Source organism: Python bivittatus, unplaced genomic scaffold (assembly GCF_059951505.1).
Source record: "Python bivittatus isolate LINGU-HERP-01145 unplaced genomic scaffold, Pbiv_v1 ctg000020_np1212, whole genome shotgun sequence".
NCBI lineage: Eukaryota > Metazoa > Chordata > Lepidosauria > Squamata > Pythonidae > Python > Python bivittatus.
In genome coordinates, this window is record NW_028277030.1 from 117,104,582 (window position 1) to 117,132,532 (window position 27,951).

The following is a 27,951-nucleotide window of genomic DNA, read 5'->3' on the forward strand; positions in this document are numbered from 1 at the left end:
AACACACTGTCTGCATGTGGAAGAAACCTCTGAATATTAGATACCTCTGAAAAAGCAGGTGAAACTTATGAAAACAGGTGACCATTATTTACAGCAGTGTTTCCCAATCCTCAGCATGGCTGGGGAATTTTGGGCGTTGAAGTGCACACATCTTAAAGTTGCTGAGGTTCAGAAGCACTGATTTCCTTTATTATGAGGAAATATACCTCATAATATCCTAGAGCATCCTTCCCAAACATGGCACCTGGTGGCATAGCCAATGTCTGAGACTTTTGGAATTGAAGTATAGTATCTGAATTTCAGAATAGGGAATGCTGTCCTAAGAAGACCAAGAGCAGTTCATCTCCAGGTTCTGGCCAAATGGTAAGCCATACTGGATGGTATCTCCTTTTCTGTACTTATTCCCAATGCTCTGCTAATTGCAGAGAGGCCAGTGCAAGTGGTACAATTTGTTCATTCTAATTTTATAGTCTAGTTTGTTGTACAATGCCCATGCTGATGTACACATTTTTTTTTTCAAATAAAATGAAAATACACTAAGACTTAAGACAGATAACAAGACTGGTAAGTTTGAAAACAGCAGTAAAATCTCTGATTAAAAAATGTTTCAAATACTAAACACCAAGATAGAAGTGGAGGGTGGGTTTAAGAGAGGTATTTGTATACAGCTTGAAAGACACTAAAACTGTCTTCCTCCTGCGATCCAGACCTTGCATCCAAACCTTCATATCCTTGATGTTCTGAGTACACCTCCCTATTTCCTCTCACCAGAAATAGTGGAGGTCTTCTGGAGATATAGAGAGGTTTATGTAACAGCAGAAGCTTCTGATGAAATGCCCTACAATCCACAGGAGCTCATGCTACAGTAAATTTGTTAATCTATAAATTGTAATAAACTTCTTTGATGTTTTGCTGCAAAAGAATATTACAGCTAACCCTCTGGAATTGTTAGATACTTATGCTCCTTGTCACACCAAGTTTTAAGCATAAGTGCTTACCAGCACAGTGCATTCTGTTCAGACACATAGCAGAAGCCAATCACGTGCTGCTTTCTAACTCTGGTGAGATAAAATCCTAGCATCTGTGTTGGCTTCCCACAGGTTTTCTACTCCATTGCAGCCAGACCTTCATATCCTTGATGTCCATGCAATGTATAAAAAATATCCCCTCCCCCCATTCAAATCAGTGTGCTTCTCTTCAGAAATCCTGCTGTCTCCCCAAATTGATAAGTTATTTCCATTTCAATCTTGATTAAGTGTCCTTATTTATGAATAGGTAATGTTCACAAGATTGCTCAAAGAAATGTCTTTTTGTTTACTGGGCTTATATATATACATACATATATACATACAAATGAACCACTAAGTAGGAGTAGGAGTGGCTTCTTGACAGCAGGCAAGTTTGTTGGTATTGGAACAGGAGCATGGAGCTGGCAGTTCCCATTGGCATCTATTAGCTTTCTGAAGAGACACAGCAACATCAAAAAGCATCTACTGGTTATTCTTCATGGTGTCAGCATTGATCTAACACAGTCTGGGTTTCCAGACCACTTTTTAGTGGCCGGGAGGGAAAAGAGGTGTTGGTATGGGGAAGTCTGAAAAAAGATGCTTACTAACCTAATTTAGCTTGGAACAAGACCATCAGAAAAACCGTGGGTTTCTTCCCTCCCTTTGAAATCTAACAAATTAAATCTAAGCCTATCATTTCTGCCTGATCATCCATGGGTTTGTTGGGATCGATTCTATGTGCGTATTGGCAATGGTGAACCTGAAAATCAGAAAATGGAAAAAGACAGGCCAATAAACTGTTGAACCACTTATGACTACAGTTCTCTGGCAAAGGTGATGCAGTTAATATCTGTGGAGCCATAATAGCTTCAGCTGCCCAATAGACATGTGAAAACCACAGCTTGGTAAAACAAGGGAAAACTTTTACTAAGCATACTGACATTGGAGGAAAACAGTGGATTGTTCATGTAGAAAGCCGGGACAAAGAAGCCATCTCACCATGTTTGTGTATCCATGCTGCACACATATACACATGCCCAGTGAGTCCACTTCCTTGGCTCAACTTTTTCTTAACTGCAATTTCAATTTTCTAGGAAATGTCTAATTTTAGATCGGCCCATTTTTCACACAATATACTCATTGTGGGCAAATTGGATCTATTTGGGCAGAAGATAATCTGTCCTATTTCTTCTTTCTACTCTGCAGTCTCCTGTACTTAATCAAAATCAATGCCTATTATCCAAGGGGCTCAAGTGGAATAAAGACAAAGGCCCTGTCCCCAGCTCTCCTCCATTCTGTTGCAAATGGTGATTCCACAAAATTCAAAAGCAGCGAGCTGAGTTAGTGAGCAAATCACGCAGCGGCCTCTCTCAAAAGCCAAGCAAAAGTCCAAATGCCAAGATTGACTAAAAGCAAACCATGTCAATAGTCTAACTGGCAGTGATTGCTCCTTGCAAGAAAATGTCCGCAGAGGACTTTTCTTCTAAGTGGAAAAGTGGGGATGTACTGTAAGGGTGAGGAGGACATGCAGTGAATGTTGAAAAAGTGGGGAATATTGACACTGATATACAGTATAAAGTTTTTACTGTCTTTTTTTAAAAAAAATGTTTCTTAGATTGATATCCTGCCTTTCATTTGGGAGCTCAAGGCAGTGCACATTGACCCCTCTTCTCCCAGTTGTCCCCACTACAATCCTCTTACTTAGGTTGGGTGCAGAGAGAGGGACTATTCCTAAATCCCCTGTGAATTTCTGAGGCTGAGTTCTCAGCCCTAGTCCAATGCCAGCAACCATTATAGCACACTCTATGATGCACCAGCCATACTTGTATACATTAAAAAAATAAACAAGTCTATTGTTCATACTGGTTGGGTATAGATTTGCCAGTAAATGATGGTAATCAAATATTTGTAACAGTTGTTGATGTAATTTTTCAAACATTCACCTGCATGTAAATATACAGTAGTTATTTGCCAATGTTGAACCTGTTATGCAAAAAATGTTTAGCTTTGACCTGATCATTTCTACTGAAAATCATTATTATTGTTGGTGGTGGTAGTGGTTGCACAGTCAGCCAGTTGTTTAGACTGCATTTGGCATTTTTATCCACCTATCGAGTCCTTCCCAAGGACCTAGGACAGGCAGATGGTGGTGGTGGTGGTGTTAGAGGTATTGTGGCAGGATGCAAGCTGTCCAAGTAAAGCTGCCTTTTGCAATTGACTGATGGCGATTTTGTCAGTGCTGATGGTCTTTCTCTTCTGTTCTGCTGCCTTCAGGTATTGCAATGTCCGCTATCCAGACTTTTTTGTCTTTCTTATCAACAATTGTTAAGTCTGGGGTGTTATGTGGCAGGTGCTTGTCTGTTTGAATTCTAAAGTCCCAGAGCAGTTTAGCTTCTTCATTTTCTATTACTTTGTCTTTTTTGTGATCCCACAGTTCTTGCTTGCAGGCAAATGGTATTTCTTGCAGATATTCCAATGCACCATTATTGCTATTTGTCATGCTGTTGTTTGTAGCCAGTCTGTGCAATCTTCTTGCAGCAGCTAACTAGGTGGTCCACTGTTTCTTCAGCTCCTTTGCAGAGGCGGCATTTGCTGTCTTCTCAATTCTGGATTTGTATGCATTTGTTCTTAAGGCTTGGTCTTGTGCAGCCAGAATTAGCCTCTCTGTTGCTTTCTTTAACTTTCCTGCTCTTAGCCATTGCCAGATTTGTTGTTATCTGCTTTACCTGCTAGTTTTTTTGTGTACTGGCCATGTAATACTTGCCATGTCTCTTTTCTATTCTTCATTTGGTCTTGCTTGTAGGGCAGTTTGGCCTCTTCAGCATTCAAGTAAGCCTTCATGGTGTACTAGCTTCAGTGCATCTTCTTCACTGTCCTTCAAATATTTTTCTAATGCCCTTTTTTCTTCTTCAACTATCTGGTGTACTTGTAACATTCCACACCCACCAATGCTCCTTGGCAAGTAGAGTCTGTCAACATCACTGCGTGGATGAAGGGAGTGATTCATTGTCATTATTTTTCTGGTCTTCCTACCCAGGGCTTCTAGTTCTGCTTGAGTCCAGTCCACTATTCCAGCTGTGTATCTAATGACTGGAATTGCCCAGGTGTTAATTGCCTTAATGGTATTGCTAACTAACTAGTAGTTAGTTAACTACTAATGAGTAATTAGTGAACTAGTAACCTTCTTCTTGACTTCAATGTGCTTGATGTTGTCAGCTTGAAGGATGCCCAGGTATTTGCAGTGATCTCTTTCATCCAGACTCTTGATGCTATTTCCAAAGAGCATCTTGATTCCTTCAGTTTTCACTATTTTTCCTGTTGATGGTCAGGGTGGCACATTTGTCCAGTCCAAACTCCATTACAATATCTTGGCTGTATATTTGGACAGTGTTGAGCAGCTGCCGCTGCTGCTGCTATTGTTGTTATTATTATTATTAGGATTCCTAATAGTCATCTGTCAGCAAACAATCTCTTGTTCTCTCCAAGTGAACCTACAGGAAAAAGGGTACCAGAAACATACTGTGGTAAGGCTAGTCCCAGAGTTTATTTTTTATATAAGAACCTTCTATTTGAACATAGGAAGCAGCTGCATTCCACATTAAACCTGGCTTCATCTAACTCAGTCTCATTTATAGCAGCTTTCAAAGGCCTCCATTGAAATAGCTTACATGCAAGGCATACACTTAACCATTGAATAATAATCCTTTTCCAATATTTCTTTTCATTCTTGTTGTTTCCTTGTTAAGCAAGGCAGCCTTAAATGTGTGCAGATATTTAGCTCTTTTGTACAAAGAAGTACAGATGTACATGATGTTCAATATAGGAGTCCCTTGGACTCCTACCAAAACGTATGTTCTCACAACATAGTAACTTATGGGGCTTTGTGGTTCTCTTTAACATTGGTTTCCTCAATTTCCTCAAGTCTCATAAACTAATCAGAAAGATTGAGTTTGCACAGCACAAAAAAGGAGGCTAAAATGTGAACAGCAATTATGATTCAGTGTGTTGTGTGGCACAGTAATCTGGGTATCAAACTCAAGCCAAAAGAGAAAACTACAGCAGAAAAGCCAGAACAGGAAGGAACTTTTTGAACAAATCTAGGCTGTGTCAAATCATGTGAGCAATATCAGGTTAAGCATGGTCAGTGGACTAAGCCTGCTGCTGCTTCTGACAAGAAGTCTGGATCTGTAGGGTCCAAAACCATAGAATGAATATAAAATAGTTATCCTTCCTGTTGAGGAAAGTTAAATACATCTATTTTGATCTGTAAGAATTGCAACTCAACTACTGTGAGGAGCAAATAATTATTTAAAAGGCATTAGAAAGCCTTAAGGCAACAGATATCAGGAGTGATATTTTGCTAAAAACCTAGTATTATATAGCAATGTTCCTGATTGTGCTAGAAGGTGACTAGAAAAGCTGATGGTGACCGTGGTTGCTCCTTATTTATAAGCAATATTATGTCTAGTGTAAATGATGCTAAAGGGAAATCCAGGGAGATTAGTGACTTCAAGCCACTTTGAAGATGAAGCCAATACATGTTGTAAGTGCAGGAACCAGACAGACCAAGATGGCTTGCAGCTGGATTTACTCTTTGTGGATAAGACAACAAAGGCATTACATGCTGGATTTATTCCAAAATAAGAGTTATCATCCACCATGAGGTGGGCAGTGGTATCCACTTGGGACATTAGATCTAGTGATGGCCTCAAGGATTCCTGGTTTTGATGTAGGCTATAATCACAGAACTAGTGGTAATAGTGCCATTTTATGATAAATTGACACCTCACTGGCAGATCTGCACAACAATCTATTTAATAGCCCATTGTGATATTTACAATTCAAGTAAAGCACACATAATTATGGAATTAATTATCACATAAAAAGACGATTGTCATGAAAAATAAACTGAACCAATACAATCTATAGTTTAGTGTTAAATTACAGAACTCTGGTTGGATTCACATCCCACAGCCATCTAACTCCTTGGGACACTTGCATTAAGTACTATGGGAGACTAGTGGGCTTCCTTATGCAGTTGGTTGGCCGTTGTGAGAACAGATTGCTGGACTAGATGGCCAGGGGCCTGATCCAGCAGCGCATTGATTATGTTCTTATGTACTACATCTCAGCCTACCCTCATGCACAGAACTGTTATCAGGATAAAGTAGGCAAGGAGGAAAGAATCAGCATTGTCACAATTATCTCTAGTCAGGTACCCTCTTATATAAATTAGTACAGTACAATACAAGAAGGGAGCTTCTATGGGCTACCAAATACTTCTGGACCACAGTTCTCAGCTTCCACCACCACTGATAGGCTGGCTAGGGCTCCTGGAAACTTCACTTCAACAGCATCTGGATGGCCACAGATTCCTCAACCCTGGTGTGTTGCATAGTTCCTGGAAACCAACATAGTCAGAGTACAACTGTTGCTGCTTTCAGGGAACACGTTTCACCAGTTTTACTGGTTTCTGGCCTATCTCCTGGCACAATACTGTATATTTCTAAGATGTGCTCATGTATTTTTGAAGCTCGACATGAATCTGGATATCTATAAAACTTGTATACAGGATGATGATCAGAGGTCCAGCTGATTCCATCCTTTGAGATCAAATAAGTAACAGTTAGAGATAGGGTCCTCTTGGTTTATCACACCCCACATGTGAAATGAGATCCTAGAGAAGATGTATCTGGTGCCTACTCTTATGTTGCTTCAACACCAGGCAAAGAATATTTAGATTCAGCACAGTTAGTTCTATGCAGCCCACCGACTCTAACTGCAAAGTGACAATGTCAAGGTGATGGACACAACGGACAAAGAACAGACAACATCACGATGGCAGCTACAGTCAATAGCTGCCACCCTTCTGTGTGCTCATGATGTCACAGGCCCTGCTCTAGAGGAAACAATACAAAGTTAGTTTGGCAGCATTTTCACTGGGGCTGTGGGGCAGGCATTTCCCACTGACAGGAACTCACATTATCCTGCCTCCCAGCTTCTTCCCTCTGACAGCCTGTAGATAGATAGACACTGTGCCAGTCTTGCCAGGGAGTAGCTTTGCTGCTCCCCACACACAGGGTCACCCCTTGCTGTGAAAAGCAAATGCAAGGAGGGAAAAATAAAAGGGGGCGTTGGCTGGCTGGCTTGAGTCCTCCCATTGGCCCTCTGGAGGGAACGCTGCTGGCTCCATGGAAGAAAGTACTGCCCAGTGGAAGGACGACACTAACCCAGCAACGCAAAACTACTGCCAAAGATCTGAGGTGAAGCAATCTCCTAAGAGTCAGCCTCTTCTCTCTGGCACTTGCTTAATGCTACAGCCAGCCTATAGGATGTGAAAGTGGCATTCAGAAGCAAAGAAAACTAGCCCAAATTTGGGGACAAATCATTCCTACAGACCATTGTGAAGTGAGGAAAACCTCTAGTTATGAACATCACTTGAAAGGTTCAGATGGCAACCAGTTTTCCTTAAGCTTTTACAATAATTAATTTAGTACAGAAGTGAAATATTTCTCAAGAAATTTTGTTGCTGCTCCCCACCCCCCACCCCAATCACTGGCTGCCAAGACTATTTTGTTTAAAGCAAGCAGAATGTTCAGAAGATACTTCTCTGTGATCTCAGGAGTAAGGAATGCTGAAATCAGCCAGCAAAAACGCTTTTCACTGGAGGAGTTCCTGAGAGTAGCACGATCATGCCATGTTGAACTGTATTTGTAATGCAGCTGGACGCACACACAGGGACCAGCGCCTGGCTACAAAGCAGTGCAAGCTAAATGGAAAACTTCTACCTTATCCTTTGCACAAGAAAACTGTTGCAAAATGGAATGGCCTTCTAATTTAATCCCATTATTAAGGATACAGTTCTCCTTACTATTGCTGAGTCGTGCACTAGGATCACATTTTCTCCCAATTCTCCCAGTAAAAATCCAGATTCCTTAGTAAGGCTCTATCATGCAGCATAAATGTAGCTGAACTATTCTTTTATTTAGTTTTCTATGGTCTCAAATATCAGGATACAGGTAAGTCCTCGCTTAATGACCCTAATTGGGATCGACAACTCCAACGCTAAGCGAAGTAGTAATTAAGCAAAACATCACATGGCCATCCCACTTAGTGAGGGCAGTCCCAGTTGCAGTCATTAAGTGAGACATCACATAATCGCAACTTGCAACCTCCTGCTGGCTTCCCCCATTGACTTTGCTTGTTGGAAGCCAGCTGGGAATGTTGCAAATGGCGGTCATGTGACCTCAGGATGTTGCGATGGTCGTAAGTGCGAGACCTGGTCGTAAGTCACTTTTTTCAGCGCTGTAGTAACTTCAAACGAATGGTTGTTAAGCCAGGACTACCTGTATTGCAAATGAAGAAACTTTTGCTGATAAAATCAGATTATTCACATGAGCTGACTTTTGAATAACCACATTGCATTACTAATCCAAAGAATTTGAAGGCTATATTAATTATATATTAATAGATTTATGTCTATACAACTCTCTTTGCCATCTGAGCTGAAAAGAAGCAAAGTTGTTTCAATTGTGAGCCGCCCAGAGTCACCCATTGGAGAAGATGGGCAACATACAAATTTAATTAATTAATTAATTAATTAATTAATTAATTAATTAATTAAGAAAGAAAGAAAGAAAGAAAGAAAGAAAGAAAGAAAGTCAGTCAGTCAGTCAGTCAGTCAGTCTTAGGAACCATATTGGTACATGCTTGTAGCAAGCCTATAAATTACCCCGTTTTAAGCAGAGCTTTGCCAATGGAGGCGAATATGTGTAGTTCAGGGTTGAACTGTGGAGTCCTTGGGGTTCTCTGAGCTTGGTTCTTTTCTTACAAACGTTTCATTACCCAGCTAGGTAATGCACTGAAGATGTTACCTAGCCAGGTAATGAAACATTTGCAAGAAAAGAACCAAGCTCAGAGAACCCCAAGGACTCCACAGAGTTTTGACAGCCAGAGAATGCCCCCATCCAGGACATCCTTGTTTTATAGAAGTGAATGTCTGCTTTATAGAAGTAAATGTCTGTTCATCGCCTAAATGACATAGAAAAATAAAGTTCCAATGCCTTTCTTGGGCCAACTCAAGGTCAAGTAATACAAGGCATGATCTGAAATTGTTCTTATGTTCTGCACAATTGTGTTTTTTATGTGACAAAATGTAATGAACTCTTCATGTAGATGTTCCTAAGAGTGGAAGCAAAATTTGCCCAAACAACATAATGGAGCTTAGCGTGACTCTAAAGTTCTAAAGAACTCACAGCTACAACATCTGATCTAATTTTTAACATCTCTGATTCTTTCTCATCCCTTCTTGTATTTACAACCTCAACCAGAGTCTGTAATTCACCAACAGAGTCTTGAATGTTGTTGGATTAATCAAAAAGATACATAGTAGACTGATCTTCATTATTTCTTCCCTTGGAATTCTTCCAAAGCTCAAACACTGTTCAGATGTGACCTATTCAAAATACTCCAATTCAATGGTCAGAGATAGTCATTTGTTTAAAAAAATGTGTTTGCATGTTAGCAAATTAAATTAGAAAGATTTTAAGCTATCTTGATTTTGCCTCCCAATGGCAGCCTGCCATATGTAATGTCATTAGAATTCATTGGACCACATATCCCATCATCCCATTCTGTATGACCTGGAGGGCATCAGTTCTAATAGATTAGTCAGTCATATTTGAAAAGAGCAAATTATCATAGGTCTGATTGTGATCAGCTGAACATATATCTATTTATATAACAGCACACAACCTTAGCGCATTTTAAAAATTATTCTGGACTTGTTTGTAACACTGACAGTATTCTCAAGCTGTCTCAGCAACTGTGCCTCAGATAGATTAATTTAAAGACTGAAAAAGAGAAAAATCAGATAAAATCAGGAAGCTGGGGGCAAAGGGAGGCAGTATTATATGATTTATTCTCCAATCAAACCCTGAATTCTTCTCCCTATAAATATTTAAAAATATTTGGATCTAACACCACAATTGGGATGGAGTTCAGCTGTTAACTAATCCTCAGTAGTTATACTGGCCTGTGCAAGGTCAAAGCACTGCACAAATATTTACTGATCAATGAGGTGCTGAGCTGCTGCTAAAAGCATGGCCACGAACAAAGGAGGCCACTTAGATGAAGAAATGAGAAAGGGGATGATAACTTCTTAGAACTCCAGAACAGAGAGCTTTTGGCTTTACTGGCAAATAACATATAGATTCTCTCTAAGGGAGACACTGTTCCTGAAGCAGAAAGGAAGACAAAAACTTAATTTGCCCTTGTTAGATGGGAATAGTTCTAGGTATTACCATGCAACCAGTTCTAGTTCTGACTGGTTGCATGGTATTCTTTACATTCTCTGGGTCTGATTTTTTATCTAGTGAGAAAAAGGATTGAGAATGCAACATTTGGAGGGAGGGAAGCCTTAGAGATCCAAAGGTCATGGCCCCCTCAATAAATTGGCCTTGGAAGAAAAGACAGAGGTACAAGTGGTGTGGAAGCCACTGAATGCAGAAAGCCAGGTCCCAGCATACCAATTGGGGAAGGGAGACCCAACCCATGGAAGCCCAGGATTTACGTCTTCAGATTCAGATTCTCTGGCTTATCTTTGAAAGCCTACAGGAGTGCAGATTCAAATAATGACACAGTGAAAGGTACAGACGCATCAGATTGTAGGGAAGAGCTCTTTGGAAGTAATGGCCTCCTTTGTAATGGTACAGCCTTCCTATGGAACCCTGCATTCTAAGCAAAATTAATGCACAATCAGCTGGGAGCTTGAGTATAAAAAACTCTCCACTGAAAGACTGAAGTGTTGTAAAGAATTTCTACTGCAGGACAATCCAGCATAAAAGGTATGGACATATTCTCTGTTGCCACAGAGGGCAGGACCAGGACCAATGGTTTATAAGTGCAAGAAAGTAGGTTCAGACTAGATATCAGGAGGAACTTCCTGACTGAACAATCTTCTCAGCCAGAGGAACATGCTACCACATAAAGTGGTGAGTTCTGCTCAGCTGGCAGTTTTCAAACAGGCTGGATGAGGTGTTATAGTGGATTCTGCCCTGGGCATTGGACTAGAGCAGTGTTTCTCAGCCTCAGTGACTGGGGAATTCTGGGAGTTGAAGTTCACACATCTTAAAATCATTGAGGCTTAGAAACACTGGACTACAGGACCTTTAAGGTTTCTTCCAGTTCAGGAGTCTATGATCTACTGTATGGCTCTAATGAAGTTTACTCTTAAATCTTGGTTATGTTGTATGCCTCATCATCGAACTGAATGGCTCCATCTCTGGAATTCCAAACTGTGGACTTTTGGCTACTGTTGAAGTATTTTGCCTTTGCCCACCCAGGTAATAGCAGTTAGCTGACTTTCCAGATCTAGAAAGCTAAGCTTGGTTAGTACGTGGATGGGGGACCATTTCAGAAGCCCAGGGCTGCAGACTAGACTGGGAAATTGAAAAACATAATGGAAGAAACCAATTCTGTATAATGCAAAGCAAACTGTATTGGTGCGTCCAAGAAAATTTCAGGAAGTCACTATAGTTTGTGAAGAAAATGTCTCAGGTGTCCCTGACCCTGACCTATTTCACTGTGTTCTTTTACTTAGACTCCCTGCAACAGGGCACAAGCTGTGTTTATTCTGAAATTCAATCCCTGGCTGCTGTATTCCTTACAGTAGTGTTCCCCAACTATTAACATTAGAATAGCTTAATGCAGTTTCTCTTATCATATGGTCTTAAAGACAGAGATGCTCAACTCCAACCAAATTTACCCTTTTCTTCTCCCACCAAAGCTGAACGGTTTCAAACATTTCTTAAAATTCTCTAATATTAGGGAGAAGTCTATCCTAGGTCCTTTCCTTTGACAACTAGACTTCTTTCTATGTTTTTTTAACAGAAGAAGTGTCATTTATTAAGTTGATGAGCCTTTACTACCATCAGAAATGAAAATTACATTAATGAGAATAGTTCCAAATGATCTAAATTGCACATAAGTCTAATTTATTATTAGGTCTTTTGAAAAAAAAATCATGCACTCTAAGCAGCCTACAATTCCCTCCCTGTAAATTGAAATAAAACATAAGGAATTTCCTGAGAGGCTTGTAGCCATGACTGAGCAGTAATGAGTCTTCTCAAAACACAAGGAAGGACTTTATAGTATTTCTACCTCAGGTCCTCTTTTTAAAAATGATTTCTTTGAATTTCTAAACTTTTTTCACAAGTTTTCCTGCCAACACTTAGAGATGAAGTCCATCATAGTTTTATTCATGTATATTCATATATTCATGGTTTAAAAATCAAACTGATGGTGACTTCCGGGAAAGAAATGGTGAACTGAAAACAGCTCTGCTTTTAGTAGACTGGCTCTTTGTAATTCCTCTCCAGACAAGGAGAGGACTTGAGATTGCCCACAAGTGCTCCATACAGTTCCTCCTTGCAAGAAGACTGCAAAATAGCAGTCTCTGAAAGGTTTAGAGCTCTGGGAGACAAGGGAATAGCCACCTTTTTGCTCAAAACACGGTCGGCACCTTCAAAAAGACACTGGGTTCGCATACCTCCTTTTTTAATCACTTTTGGAAATTGCTTGTTAACTGCTTTTCAGCTATTAGCAATCTTTGGATTGACAAGTTTTACAGCACCAGGTGAGTTTCCTTCAATCCTTAGTGAAAGAAGTTTTAAATATATGTTTAAGGACTTAAAACACCCTTTTGGAATAAACAGAAAAAGGTTGATTTGAACTTTGATTTTGGAAAGTTATAAATAGACTAAGATGGATTTGAAATAAGATTTTAGAATTAATTATAAAGAATCCTTCCCATGGCAAAATGCTTTTGTTTTGAATTCTATTAAAACAAACATGAGAGGATGAGACTTTGAAGCTTGGACACTAGAGGAAACTAAAGATTACAATTAAAGGAGAAAAACACTTAAATTGGACTTACTAATACAGAATGAAGCAAAATATTTTAACACTGGACACATTGGGAATATTTTTGAACAATGGACCTAGAAGTTAACTTTAAGAGTGTCTGCCTCTGTAAATAGACTGTGTTTAAAATGTGTTATGAAAGACGAACACATTTTACCTGACAAGATTGAGACTGATCTGAAAGTGGATTTAAAAATGACAGGCTACAAGAATGGTATGGAAAAAGATGCTACATTGTACATACAAAAGAAACCAGCTGATGTCTTAATAATTAAAAGGGATGTACAAATAACAAACCAAGAGAGTGACCTGGATAATTTTCCTATATTGGTTTTACAAAAGAGACTTGTTAAAGCTGTGATGAATTTTGTGAAAAGTGACAAAGAAAAAATGAAAAGAAATCAAGTTCTAGGACATTATTTGAAGGGACTAAAGATCAAGATTGTTAAAAGTAAAAGGAAGGACTATAAAGGTGGTTTATTTGATCAAGGTTAAAATAGATATGTTGTTATCTCTTGTAACCCTTAATGGGCTTTTACTGATCAGGACTGAATGACAAGGCTTTAAGGATTTATTTATAGATAAGAGATGGGATATGGGATTTTAAGAGAAGGTGATAAGTTATTAAAATTGTTTATATTTGTGATGAAGGAGGAAGTCATTTCTTTATATATTTCTTTTTTTCCCCCTTTACTATATTCTTATTTTTTTCTTTCTTTTCTATTTTTCTTTCTATTTTTTCATTTCTGCACTTTCTATTCTTTCTTTTTATTTTTTTTTTTAGTTTGTATTATTTTTTGTCTTTTTAATTGTAACTTTCAATAAAATTACTATAAAAATCAAACCGATGGCTAAGATACTATGAATGATGCTAGGCTTGGAAGGTATCCAGCACTATTATACCCATTTGGTGTGGAAGAGGAGAAGAAGAATGATGAATTGTAATCTGCAGAGTAGTCCAGTGTTGTTAACAGTCTGCTGGCTTATTAGAATTTTTAAAAGAAATGTGAGAGGGAGGAATTGAAGTTAATTGTATTTGCAATACATCTCATTTTGATCTACAAGAAGCAATTCTGTCTAATCTGGATTAAGCATTCATTGGGTTTTTTTTTTTTCATGCAGTCCATACCTAATATCAAATCACATTTTAGGCCTTGAACACCTTTGCTGAAATCCATCCCCTGAATATTTTAGTCAAAATATTAAAATACTGTCTGGGTTCCAAAGAATGAGCTCTTTGTGCTGTCTCAGTGGCTACTTGGACACATGCATTTTGCAACAATATGGAAGCAGCTTCCCACTGCCTTCTTTCAGGAAGTTTTTTCAACTTCTTCATCTAGTGTATAAATCTGACATTTCCTGGTGGTTTCCACTGAGGTATTAACCATATCTGAACTTACTTTGCTTTTTTTGAGATCGACCACGGTTGAGTAGGTTGAGGTCACTGGAGCTGGGGTTCCCAGATTTACCCACTGAAAAATATGTATTTCAATTTCTCAACATCAGGCATAGCCATCTTGGAAGACCTTGCGCTCAGGCTGCTCAGTTATCAGAAACATGTTACTGGGAAAGGTGGAAGGAAAGAGGAGAAGAGGATGACCAGCAGCGAGGTGGATGGACTCAGTTATAGTGGCGATGAATGCACAGTTGGAAGACCTGAAAAAACAGGTTAGGGACAGATCATCATGAAGAAAATCTATCTATGTGGCTGCTAGGAATAAAAAACAATTTGGTGGTACTTCAATCAATCAATCAATCAATTAATCAACTCCATATAGAACTGAGAGTCCAGTGTGAAATCCTAAAGAACTATTTCCAGTTATTGCCTGTAAGACAACATTAATCTAGATGGATTGAAGGACCCATTTCCTGACAGTGTGAATTTGTTAAGCTTATGTAAAAGGTAGAATCAAATATACACTGATGCACAGTCTTTCTTTCATGGAGTATGACATTTAACAAACACAAATACCAGGAAAAATCCACAGGTCATCATATCCTATGGGACAGCTTTGCCCACTCCTTAAATAATTCCTCTGAATGCTCATATACCATTTGCATTATATTCAAATACTAAAATGCAATTAGTTTCCAACAATCAATAAGCTAAAATTAAAAAGAGCACTAAACTGTTAACACTTAAAAATGAAAGCAACTGAGCTAGACTGAAGAGCAGAAGTAGACAAGCCCAAGAATAATCTTATCATCTTTCAAGGAATGAAAAACAAGAGCATTTGTTGATCTTTGATTTGTTGATCAGATCTTTGTTGTCATTCAGAGTAATGGTCTGAATCTGCCTTGGGGGGGGCAGGGGCTGCCTTAGGCATGAAAGCCAGCTGGGTGACTTTGGGCCAGTCACTCTCTCTCAGCCCAACTCACCTCACCTCACAGGGTTGTTGTTGTGGGGAAAATAGGAGGAGGAAGCAGTATTAGATATGTTCACCACCTTGAGTTATTTATAAAAATAATAAAGGCAAGATAAAAAATCTAAAAAAAAATGGTCTGAATCACTATATGGCAATTGTATGGCTTTAGGTAACAATTATACAGAAAAATATGAACCTAAATGTTTTGTATTTTAATTTGATTATAAGAGGAAAGTACATAGACCTGCCAGAATAAAACAGGCTGGATTTTCAGTTTTAATGCTGAGTCTATAATTCATTATTTAAAATCACTAGCTAAAACTTAAACATTTTAAGGGCTACAGTTGCTTGTTCTTTGGTCCAGATGTAAACTGAGGCCACCCTGTTATGACAGAAGGCCAGAGGACTATTTGCCTTCTATCTACTGTAAAGTTTCTGCTCAGGAACTTTTACAGAGATGTATTTAGTATTTTTTAAAGCCGAGTTCTGCAATTCACAAATAGTTCGCCAAGATCCAACACAGCTGCTGCATTCCAAGTTTTCAGCACTTAAGATAGAACAAACTAATACAACTTCAGCACGAAGTCTGGCCAATGTGTCAGATTAGCCAAAACACAAAGCAAAAGACTTTCCATGAAATGAGGTTTGGCTGCATTCAGTTGTTTTTTTTTCTCCTTCTTCTTTAAGTCTGAAAGGAGAAAAGAAGCATATCTGATTTTAGTTGTGTTTCCTTTTCATGCTTGCTTGAAAAAGGAAGTTGAACATGCTTTTCCAAGACCGGCATACTTCAAACCACTTACCTTCATGTGAAAGAAGTGGAAAGAAGAAACTGGAACACAGTACAATAACCATTTCTAGGCTATGCGATGTAAGGCAAGTTATAGAAGAGATCTAATATTTTTAGTGCCTCTCCAATGAGCATTATGTACTGTTTTAACTCAAGCTTGGACAATCCCTCGGCTTTAAAGGCAGAAAACTTCAGTCCAAACTGTGCTAGCTTTACAGTCTTCGTGGAGGATAGTTTTCTCCACATTTCTGACCCAATGGATGAATCCTCTTAATTTTACCTTGTTTCTGATAGACAGCCATCTGCCAAGGACACAAAGATCATAATGCTGTTCAAGAATAATATGTTTTCTACTCCAGAGGAAAGCCTATGTGGGCCTGCAGGCATTATTATGATCAGACTCCATTGTTAACTTTTTGTGGTATGAAAATTAAACATGCAAAGCAAATTACCATTAGCATCATATTTATTTTCAGGAATGTTTTTGGACTGGACAAAGAAGCCATCACCTTGGAGTTAGTTTGTCTTCTGGTCAGTGTAACTGGCCACACCCTTCATGGTAAGCATGTCATACGTAGGCAACCCTTCCACAGCACTAATTTTATGAGTGCACCCACATCTTCTCAAACTACCAAATGTGTCTCCAACCCCAAAATATGTCCTACTCTGCTATAAAATAATAATAATAATAACAACAACAACAACAATTCAAACAGACAAGCACCTGCCACATAACATCCCAGACTTGACAATTGTTGGTAAGAAAGACAAAAAAGTCTGGATAGTGGACATTGCAATATCTGGAGACAGCAGAAGAGAAGAGAACTGGAGAAAACCACAAAATACAAAGACCTGCAAATAGAAATAGATTGACTGTGGCAAAAGAAAGTAAAGATAGTATTAATAGCAATAGGTGCCTTGGGTACGATCCCAGAACACCACATGAAGACCATCGGCCTTGACAAAATCACCATCAGTCAGTTGCAAAAGGCAGCTTTACTTGGAACAGTTTACATTCTGCGATGATACTTTTAACACCATCAAACAACAACATCTGCCTCTCCCAGGTCTTTGGGAAGGACTCAATAGATGGATAAAAATGCCAAATCCAGTCTAAACAACTGGCTGACTGTGCGACCAACAATAATAATACAGTATCTCCACAACATTTGTTAGCCTTTTCCAATTACTCTCCAAAAATCAGGTACTACTCCTGCTTAGAATGGAACCCCTCTGAGCTTAGAAGATCAGTGGGAGCTTCCCTCTTGCCTTTAAGCTCCAAGCTAAAGGACAGCAAGGAGTTCCTTTTGACCAACATTCAAAAGATGTATGGCAGAAAGTTTGCATATACACACCAGGTGTGTGCAACTTTCATTGCCCAAGAGATTTGCGGGGAGGGGGAGTTGCATATAATAACATGGGAACTTTCTGAAAACATTTTTCCAAATATACTTAGTGGAAGATATAAGTGGAATTGAATATTTATCTATCACTCTATCTGTCTATCTGGGGGTTGGTGACAGATCTGTCTGTCAGCAACCCCCAGATATCTATCTATCTATCTATCTATCTATCTATCTATCTATCTATCTATCTATCTATCTATCTATCTATCTATCTATCTATCTATCTATCTATCTGCTAGATAGATAGATAGATAGATAGATAGATAGATAGATAGATAGATAGATAGATAGATAGATAGATAGACAGACAGACAGACAGACAGACAGACAGACAGACAGACAGATATAGATATATAGATACACACACACATTCTGAGATTTAGTGTGTGTGTGGGGGGGGGAAGGAAGGAAGGAAGGCAGGAATGAAGGAAGGAAGGAAGGAAGGAAGGAAGGAAGGAAGGAAGGAAGGAAGGAAGGAAGGAAGGAAGGAAGGAAGGAAGGAAGATTATTTACACAATAAATGATTAAAAATAGAATTAGTTCAAAAGATACCTTAAGCTGCTGACCAGTTAGGTTTGTTTTAGCACAGAATGAAAATAACTGAGTGTTAGAATGTAATATGAAACAGTTGCTTTTCAGACAATCAGGAAATGCTGAACTGTACTGCTATAATTCACACCCAAAGCCAGTTCATGAGTAAAGGACAAGAAAAGAGTGAAAGATAAGAGATAATATACTTCAGCATCATTTCTTACTTCCTCCTTTTTTGGGGGGGTGGGGAAGAAAAGTTAAAAATGTTTAAATATTTTTTTAAAATGTAATATCATGCTTAAGATGCCAGCCTGGTATCAAATCAGGACCTTCAATCTTGCAAGACTTCCAGTAAGTGTTAAGTCTTGGTACTTTTTCTTTTTAGATTTTTTGATCCCACTTCTATCATTTTTATAAATAACTCAAGGTGGTGAACATACCTAATACTCCTTCCTCCTCCTATTTTCCCCACAGCAACAACCCTGTAAGGTAAATTGGGTTGAGAGAGAGTGACTGGCCAAAGTCACCCAGCCAGCTTTCATGCCTAAGGCAGGACTCGAACTCACAATCTCATGCTTTCTGGCCTGGTGCCTTAACCACTAGACCAGACTGATTTTTCATCCTCTGTTTATGTTACAACAATAATTTTGTATGGTTGCTGTAAAGTAGCCTTCCCCAATTTGGTTCCCTCTCTTTAATTCCTATAATCTCATGAACAAAGTCAAGTGACTGGGGATTATGGGAGCCAGGGCCAGCACATCTAGAGGACTCCAGGTTAGGGAACCCTTTCGTAAATATAAATTCAAAGTTTAATATGAGAAGAACATAAGCTATGTATTAACTGAAGAAGCTTAATGTACTGGGCACATAAGCAATAGAGGCATGACTTTGCAAATTTCAGATAGGTGTGAAAACCAGATTCAAAGTGTGGTCACATCGCAGTAGCAAACCTGCCATGCTGAATGGCTAATTGTGTTCCAGCTTGGTAGGCACAGGCCACACTGGCCTTTAAGACAGTGTTGTCCAAACTTGGCCACTTTAAGATGAGTGGACTTCAATTCCCAGAATTCCCCAGCCAGCATGGCTGGCTGGGGAATTCTGGGAGTTGAAGTCCACTCATCTTAAAGTGGCCAAGTTTGGACAACACTGCTTTAAGAGATAACTACATGAGTTTTACAAATATGTATGTTGGAGAACGTTCAAAGGTACAAGCAAGGGCAGCCATTTCTAGACTGACAAATACTACCAACACATCAGGTTAAAGTTTTTTTCCCCCGCTTTCTCAGCAGGTTTTGCTTTCCTAACAAAGTTCCCATAAAAACCATTGATCGATCAGTCACCACTTATCTGTAGAAACTGCAGCCAAAACAAAAAAACAAAAAAAAAACCACCACTGAGATGTGAGTGAAATAATGGGAACTGACTCTGTGGACTTTGTGCAGATAACCTATGAATGTTTCAATACTAAGTCAGTGCAAGCTTTGCTGACATACAGAGCACGTGGTAGCAGTGTTGCATTCTAGCAAGTATTTGTAGAAGTCAACCTTACAGCCCAGGGAAGTTGTATTAACCATAACTTTTAATAATAATCAAAACTAAAACATCTATGATCGGGAGGAAATAAATATTTATCTAGACAAGGACTGATGCATGTTTATAGACCTCCACACAGCCACATGAGAAGATGCTACCAGTTCAAAGCAGCTCACAAATTAAAGCTTGCATAACAAATATTACTTGGGTCAAGGTCCCAGAACAAGTTAATTCTCTTTGGCACTACTTAAATATGGAGGCTTTAAAAGATACATACTTTCTACACATCAAGTTACCGTATTCCCTTTCATATGCAGGACTTAGTTTTAAGATACAAACCTTTAAAGCAGGGGTCCCTAAACTCTTCAGCTCATCGACCCCTTCACGAAGTTTCAGATTGTTCATCATCCACCAAACACTGAATGAAAATAACTTAAAACTACTTTAATAGTGCTATGAATAATAATGGATAGTTCCATCAACCGTGAGGGGTAATATTGACCACTTTGGGGGACCCTGCTTTAAAGCATGATTCTATACCCGAGACTATGCTGTACCAGTGAGAAAAATGGGAATAGTAAGATCATGGAAAAGGCAGCCAGAGACAGGCCACAAATAGTATGTATGGGGCTCTTCCTGGGGGTGGGCAATGGTGAGCATGTCCCTGGCATTATGTCTCAGATGATAGAGATCAATGTTTTACAAACTTGGCAACTTTAGGATATATGGACTTCAACTCCTATGCTAGCTGGGGAATTCTGGGAATTGAAGCCCACACACCTTAGAAGTTGCCAACTTTGAAAAACATTGATGTAGATATATAGCGAGAACAATCCTCTGATGCAACCAAGGTTGCAGTCCATTAGAAAAAAACCCAAGAGCTAGGATGAGCCATTTCTGTTCTTGTATTACACTTCTTTACTATTTCCTTCTAATCTGTAAACAAGAAATCTCTGGGGGAATGAGTATATACAAAGAAATGCTATCTTCTTCCCTCCCTCCCTCCCTCTGTATATAGGATTGTGTGTCTTTTTGCAGCAGTACTTTGGAACCTTCTGGAAGAGTTTATTGCCTTTGGCAGGCTTCCAGTCATGTCTGCAGAAATGGAGCAATTTTGCAGCGCAAAATTAGGTTAATCTGTAGCTAGATACCATGTTGATAGGGGAAAGCTAATAAAGAAGCACCACCTTGTAGACATGGCTTTAATAGCTTGGGAATTTTTTTCCTCAAAAGTTTTATTGGGAGAACTACAAAACATTTACAGTACAAAGTTTACAGTCTCACACTTCAAATTTGTAGTGAACTGACTCTCCAAAATATATTACAACTCAAGTTGACTTATCTTCTAGTTACATTCAAAACATACTTCTGTTAAAGTAGTCCAAAGAGTACATAGTGCTGAACCTGTACCTATGTACATTAAAAAAAGATACTGCTCATTCATTCATCACCCAGAGGAAAGATTTGGATAACTCCTGACTTCCTACACAAGAAAAAGTTACATGTGTTGGAACTTTAATAAAGATATGATCTTGTACACAAAAGAAGTTCGGATCCAAAAGGTGGCCTCCATAATAAAAACGAGTGGTACAATTTCTTGTAGTTAAAAACCCAGCCCTACATTCAAATTCTCAAGCATTAAGTAAAATACTTGTTTGGTTGAGGAAGATTTTAAGGCAAGCATGGACCCTTACAAAAGGCACTGTGAGACATAATACTGGGACCCTCCCCACCCCCACCCCTTTTATTGCTACATACTCTCTGAAACTATCACAGTGTGATTGGTGAAGTTAGGCAACAGGAATACATTTTGGTTAATTTTAAGTCTGAATTAGGTTTGCCACTTTAAATTTGGATTGATTGTGAAGTAAGTTTAAGCTTGGACGGGTTACAACCATTGTACATTCTTAAAAAAAAAACCATTGAAATTTCTCAAACTACTTCCACAGCATTGAGTCAGATTTCTATAAAAAAAAAAGCCAATGCAATTTTTCAATTTACGTAAACAAGGAAAGAAATTAATGAAATAAATATTACATACAATCTCTTAAATTAAGAATTTTACTCATTTACAATAAAATAACCAAGTGAAGTTACAAAAAGGCATATATTACTGTGAAAAGAACACACTCCACATTTTGCCGATTAATAATGGCAATCATAATTTAAACATAATAAAAGAATATATATCTATTGCTTTTCATCATACCCGATAAATACAGTATGAACAAATTACCAATGCATACTTTTCACAAGATAATAAATAAGTTAAATAGGTTCATATTGAGTTGTGCAGTGACTTGCGCAATCAACTCAGCTAAAAAAATTAAAAAATCAGCAGTTATTCGTCAACAATTACAAACTAAACTCAGTTGAATGCTTCCAAATAAAGCAACAAAAATTGTTCTAAGCCAAACATCCACTAAGTGGTGGCAATGGAACCAATATTAAACTTTGGAATGGAAGTTTTAGCATGTTATAATATATATAGATATATAAAAAACTAGAGTGTTATCAAGGCATATTCTTGGCAGGATGTTGGATTTTTTTTTTAAAAAAGCTTATACGTTTAGTATATTTACTTCAGATTTGATTGAAAGGCAACAAATTCCACTCTTCTTTTACTCTTTGTTGTTGTTGTTGTATATAGATCTGAAGGGACCTGGAATGCAGAGTTCATGGGCCTCCAGATTGATTGCTGATTCCTCAGGGAGTAACGATTGGCTAGATTTGTTTGCTAAATACTCTTTCACCCTTTGTATCCTCCCCACACACACTTGAAAATGGAATGGCTGTTGCTGGTGGAGCACATTAAACTAGTGGGGGGGGCACGCAGGGGAGGGGGAAAAAAAGGAAATCCCATCCTTCCAAAGTCTTTAGATTAAAAAAAAATTGTTCTTTTGATGACATCAGTTGCTCTTCCACAAATTGATTTTTGTTCATCTCTTGATAAAAGAAAAAAGTTTCTTTTGCTTTCTTTCTCCTTTCTGAATTTGCTCAGCAATCAAAGGATTTTTTTTTTTAACTCAAAAACAAAAGAACAGCACACACTGAAAAAGAAATGAAGCAACAAAAATAGTCTGTGCGAGCTTGGCTAGTTTCCGCTCCTGGTGAATAGGAAGGGAAGTTAAGACAGGAAATAAAGGGCAGGGAGGAACTGCCCCACCGGGACTGTGCAGGGGAACAGGACCCCCAAAACCGAGAGCTTCAAAGGGCCTCTCCTCCTCCGGCCTCCTTAGTCATCGGAGATCGAGAGGCGGCTGAAAATCGGCAGGCGCCTGCCCGAGTCCAGGCTGGGGGACTCGGATCCGCTGAGGCTGCCGGAGCTGAGGGAGCCGCTCAGGTAACTCTCTCGGTCGGAGAGAGAATCCGGAGGGCTCGGAGGGGCGTCGAAGACGGGCGACTCGGAGAGGCGGCGCAAAGGCTGGAAGCTGAAGGGCGGGGAGGCGGGAGGGCCGGGCGGCGGGCAGCAGCTCCCTCCGCCCCCCGCAGCGCCCTGCTGCTGATGGCAGCGGTAGAAAGCCGCCGCGTTGGCGAAGCAGCCCTGCTGAGCCGCGGGGGGCGGCGGCGGGGGCGGCGCGTGGAGGGTGAGGGGCGCGATGAGGCTGCCCAGCTCCTGGCCGGCCGAGAAGGCGAAGGCGTTGTTGGCGCAGGACGACGCGACCAAGTCGTCGCAGTAGGAACCGCCCGAAGCCGGCGGCGGCGGGGTGCGGGAGCCGCCGGGGCTTTCCAGGAGCAGGGCCGCCGCCGCCGCCGCCGCCGCCGCCTCCAGCCCGCCCTGCGCCACAGCCCCGCCGTGGTGGTGGTGGTGGTGCTGGTGGTTGGAGAAGCCGGAGAAACTAAGACTGTGGTGGAGCTTGGGCCTCTCTCCTCCCCCTCGGGGGTGCGGGATACCGAAGCTGCTGTTGCTGCCGTTGGTGCCATTGCCGCCGCCAGGCCCCAGCGGGTGGTCCCGGGCAGAGGGCGCGAAGGCGCGGAGGTCCCCGGTGCTGCCCGCATGCGGCGGGTGCAGGGAGAGGTGGTGGTGCGGGGGGTGGCTGCCGTGCGGCGGAGGGTTGGGCTGGAGAGGAGGCGGGGGCGGCTGCTGCTGGGCTGCTGGGGGGTTAGCGCTGCCGCTGGCGGGCGCTGGGCGGCGCTCGTCCGCGTTGTGGATGAAGTGGCAGCGAGGCCCGTACGGGCAGAAGCCGATGGTGTGAAAAGTGCGGCACAGCTCCGTCTTGTACTTGGGGTGGCGGGTCAAGCTGCGCAGCTCGTGGAAGCCGTGGGCGAACTGGCACTTTTCGCCGTACTTGCAGGCGCCGCTCTCCTCGAACGGCCGGCAGAGCTCCGTCTTGTAGCGCGTGGAGTTGATCGGCGCTCCCCCTCCGCCGCTTCCCCCGCCTCCTCCTCCCCCGTTTCCGCCGCCGCCGCCGCCGCCCTTTCCCGCCGAAGCCGCTGCCACAACCACCACTTGCTGCTGCTGCTGCTGCAGCTGTTGCATGAGGTGTTGGCTTCGTTCGCCATTCTCGCTGAGAGACCTGTCTCGGAACTTGTTTTCCTTGTTCAGCAAGGCGGTGGTGGGGCTGCTGCTGCTGGTACTGCCGCCGCCTGCCCCGGTGCCAGGCTCCTTCAGGCTCCCGAAGTTAGAGGGCGCGGACAGCGAGGCATTCGGGAACTTGACGTTGCCGTTAGCCAGAGCCTGAAGATTGCTGGTCGAGTGCCTTCGCAGAAAGCCCGGCGTGAAGTTGGAGCTGGGAGAAGTGCCCACAGGGCTCCCCACTGCCTTCTTGTCCAGCATGCTGCTCAAGGATTTTTCGGTCTGGGAAGCGGAAAAAGGGGGGGGGGAAGGGAAATTAGAACGGAAAAACGTGCACCTTGACTCCCAAATCTTGGAAGAGGGCTTGCCAATTTTCAGTACGCCCTACGAGCGCTCGAACTGCCAGGGCCTTTTCCCACTAGCTTCAGCCGCTGATCCACGTTGTCAAGGCTCCCTCCCATTGCAACCAATTTAAAACTTTTCGAGGGGTGGTCTGCAGCACCACCCACTCGAATCAATGCACTTTAAAAGTTCCGATTCAATACAGCTGGAGCCTGCCGTACCGAGTATGAGGCTCGCTGTATCTGCCTTTTTATTTTAAAACACACCCACTACACACGCACGCTGAAGTAAGCAAAAAAGTTGCTTGTTGTCCGTCAAAGTTTTACCTTCCCTCGAAATTTCTTGCAAAACGCAACAGATCTTGCAGTTTCTCCCTCTACAAAATCATTAAAAAATATAGTCCCGAGTTCAAACGAGCTCAGTCCTAGGTACACTTATCCGGGAATGCAGGCTTGGAAAATTCCTGCAAGAAGTTTTAAGAACTATTCCGACCGCCTCCTTGAAAAAAACCCTACGAACTCATCTCTTACCTTGCAGAAGAAGTCGATGTCGTAGAAGGCAGATAAAAGTGTTGTAGACATTTCTAGATCCTGTAATGGTCGGAAATGCAGGAAGGACCGAAAGATCCCACTTTCCTCGGAAGCTTTGGATGCGCCACGACTGAATAGGAAAGGGCTAACTGCTTGAGATCGGAATTAATCTCATCAGTTTCCCAGAGAGGTGGGAGAAGACAGACTCAACCAAAGCTGCAGCTATCTAGACTGCTGGAACTTCGCAGCAGCTGCACACGCCCCATATATAAATGCCGGGATAACAGCGGGGAGGGACGGAACACTGACCCGGCCGGGGTCTCCCAGCAACACCACCCAGCGATTCCCCACCCTCCCAGCTTAGCCCCGCCCTTTGCAGTCTACGCGCTCTCATTGGGCGCCGCCAATTTTCTCGAAGTGCCTCCGAGAGGTGGGAAGCCTATGTAGTTACCGCGTACGAAGGCTGCGCGGAGCGGCCTCCCCCCCGTTCAGTCCTTGCTGTACTAGGCACGCGCTGAAAGCTTGTTGACTCGCATAGAGAAACCACTGTTCTCTATACGCGCTGCAATGTATGGTGTCGGCGTGTGTAGCTACTTCTCTCGGTAGAAAATGTTTTAGGGCAGACATCGTGTGAAGCTTACTTACTTTTGCACAATGCACTTCAGCCTACAAAAGACTTAATATAAGTGGCGGCTTGGTTCCCACAAGAGCTGTAATAACGCCATGTGCTCAGGAAACTCCCATGAGGTTAACCACTGGCAAAGTACAAACGCGGCTCGCTCGAGAGTACAGCGTGGCTGTTGCACCTGCTAAGCCAGACAGCGCAGAAAGCCGGTGGAAAAGAAAACTACAGGGCAGGACTTGGCTGGATTGACGTGCGATCCTGTGGATATTTACGAATTAGTCCTTTTAAATCCAAAAGTTAGCAAAGACCCAGAGATCTACGAACAGCGATCTTCTCTAGGTTCAGTATTGTAGCACAGTCGTCTTACATCATTTAGTGTGGGGAGATGGGCGGTGTAGTCAGACAACTGCAACCCTTGGCAGAGGTGACGCGCAGAGAAAGAGCAGCTCTTTCCCTCTTTGCCCGAAGTCCTCGCACAGCTCGGAAGTTCTCAAGTAAACACAGGCCGGCGTGGGGATGTGCAGGCCGTTTCACACCCCTGCTGGGTCGCTTGGGAAGTTCGCAGGGGGGCAGGAGAAACTTCAAGGCCTCTGCGAGTCAAATGGGACGCCCCGCAACTCCTCCTCTTTCTCCCTCCGAGGAGCCTGGTGTCACACCACGGGTTTTGGAAACGAATCCGGTCGGGCCAACTGGTGGGACAGGAGTTCCACCGCTGCCCGCAAGGGCGTGTTAAGGTTGGCGCGCCGACGACGGGGGAAGAGCGCCCCCCCCTTCCGCGGGGCTCGTCTTCCCTCCCAAGAGGGCGATCCCCCTCCCTTTCCGTGCAACCGCCCCACTACCGTTCGCTTCGCAGACTTGGCAGCCACTCAAGGTCTTGTGATGCGATTGGCCAAGCCAGCTCTCTATCCTTTGACACACAGCTCCGAGCTCTGCGCTCAGCCCGACAAAGCACGCCGCTGCGCCTGGCGAGGAGCGGGGAGGTGGGGCGGGCTGACGCCATACAGCTGCGGAGCCGCGCTCGCCATCGCCAGCCCCGCCCCTTGAGATTTGGGCGTCCGCCAGAAGGAGGCTGGAGGCTGGCGCACTAATTGGCCCTTCTTTCCCCTCCCAAGTTCTTCATTTCTCAGTTCTCTGCCCAATTAATGAATCCACGCCGGTCGCTTGTAATTTGCCGGCGGAGACCTGTGCATGTTTATTAGAGTCAAACGAACAATATGCTGGATTTAGTCGGAGGAGCAGCGCTGGGGACATTTCCACCGAGTTAAGACACGCTCTCTTTAAGCAGCGTCGCAGCTCGCCCTTCCAAGCGTAAGCGGCGAACTGAAGAACCCGCCTGCCCGCCGTGCCCTGTAGGAGCCACCCGTACGCACCTGCGCCGCTCCGGTTCTTTTGCGGAAGATCAGTCAAACAAAACGCCCCTTCTTGCAGGAAAAGCAAGATCAATCTTCCAACGCCCACCTCTTTGCACAACTAGCCATATCCTAAGCGAATACTGTATATTTAGAAACCAGGCGTAGTTCGACTGGGCAAACGGCCTAAAACGGTGGAAGGAAAGTAAGGCTTGTTCTCCTTCGCCCCCCCCCCCCCGCGCCCCCATGGAACTGATGAGCGTAGTTTGATAGTCTTGCGTTTTGCTAAATGCCGGGCAGGCCGCCGCTCTCGGTAAGCGGGGGGGGGGGGGGGGACGGAGGGAGAGTCCCATCTCCCCTCCAGTTTGCAAACGCAGCCGTTGGACCGTCCTTCCCAGGGTCTGCTTTTGGAGAAAGAGTAGCGGCGAAGCCCTCCAAATCCAGGGCATCTCGGTGGCAAAGCCGTGCCGACTTCAAGAGTCGCTGGGACCTGGGCTTTGCACCTTCGCCTCTCCTACCACGACCACTGGCTGCCTAGCGTCTCTTCCTTCCCGCCTCGCCCCGGTGCTCCCGGCCTGGGTTCTCCCTCTGGCCGAGCAGGCGCTGACCCGGCGGGCGCGCGTCGTTCCTGTCGGGAGGGGAGGGGAGGGGAGGGCACCTTTCAAGTAACTCCTGTCGCTAAATGGCTGCGCAGATAAACGTCCTCCAGGCCGTCTCCGAGGCAAGTGAAAGGTCAGTCTCGGAGGGCTTCGCTAGCCGATGTGCGAGCGTTCCCCAGCGGGCGGCCGCTAACGCGCAGCAAGTGCGAAAAAAAGAGCCCGAGTTAACCTTTGAGCCAAACGCCTGGGCAGTCCGGAGGCTGAGCCTTCGAAGTTGCCTTGCTAACAAGCTGTGGACGTGACAGCTTCGCACGCCGACGGTAGTTACGGAAGGTGGCGATGCCCCCTAGTGCCTGCATCCGGTAAAGTGAAAGCAAGGTTCCTGAATCGAGGGAGTGGCGAATCTTATTTCCAAGCTTGCGAAACAGCCGTAGTTTG

The 27,951-nt window shown here is 42.6% G+C and overlaps 1 protein-coding gene across 2 annotated transcripts; it reads right to left on the reverse strand.

Annotated features, from left to right (window-relative positions):
• Nucleotides 1-20,753: 20,753 nt before the first annotated feature.
• On the reverse strand, nt 20,754-27,712 carry ZFP36L2 (ZFP36 like 2 zinc finger CCCH-type). Of its 2 annotated transcripts, none has more exons than XM_088147521.1 (2): nt 25,586-27,712; nt 20,754-24,350 (listed from the first exon to the last, which is right to left on the reverse strand). In XM_088147521.1, the coding sequence occupies exon 2, from the start codon at nt 24,327-24,329 to the stop codon at nt 22,788-22,790; it is 1,542 nt and encodes a 513-aa protein (XP_088003647.1). In that variant the 5' UTR covers nt 24,330-24,350; nt 25,586-27,712; the 3' UTR covers nt 20,754-22,787. The 2 variants fall into 2 exon arrangements, with proteins under 2 accessions (XP_088003647.1, XP_088003642.1); XM_088147516.1 differs by lacking the exon at nt 25,586-27,712 and adding an exon at nt 24,941-25,579.
• Nucleotides 27,713-27,951: the final 239 nt, after the last annotated feature.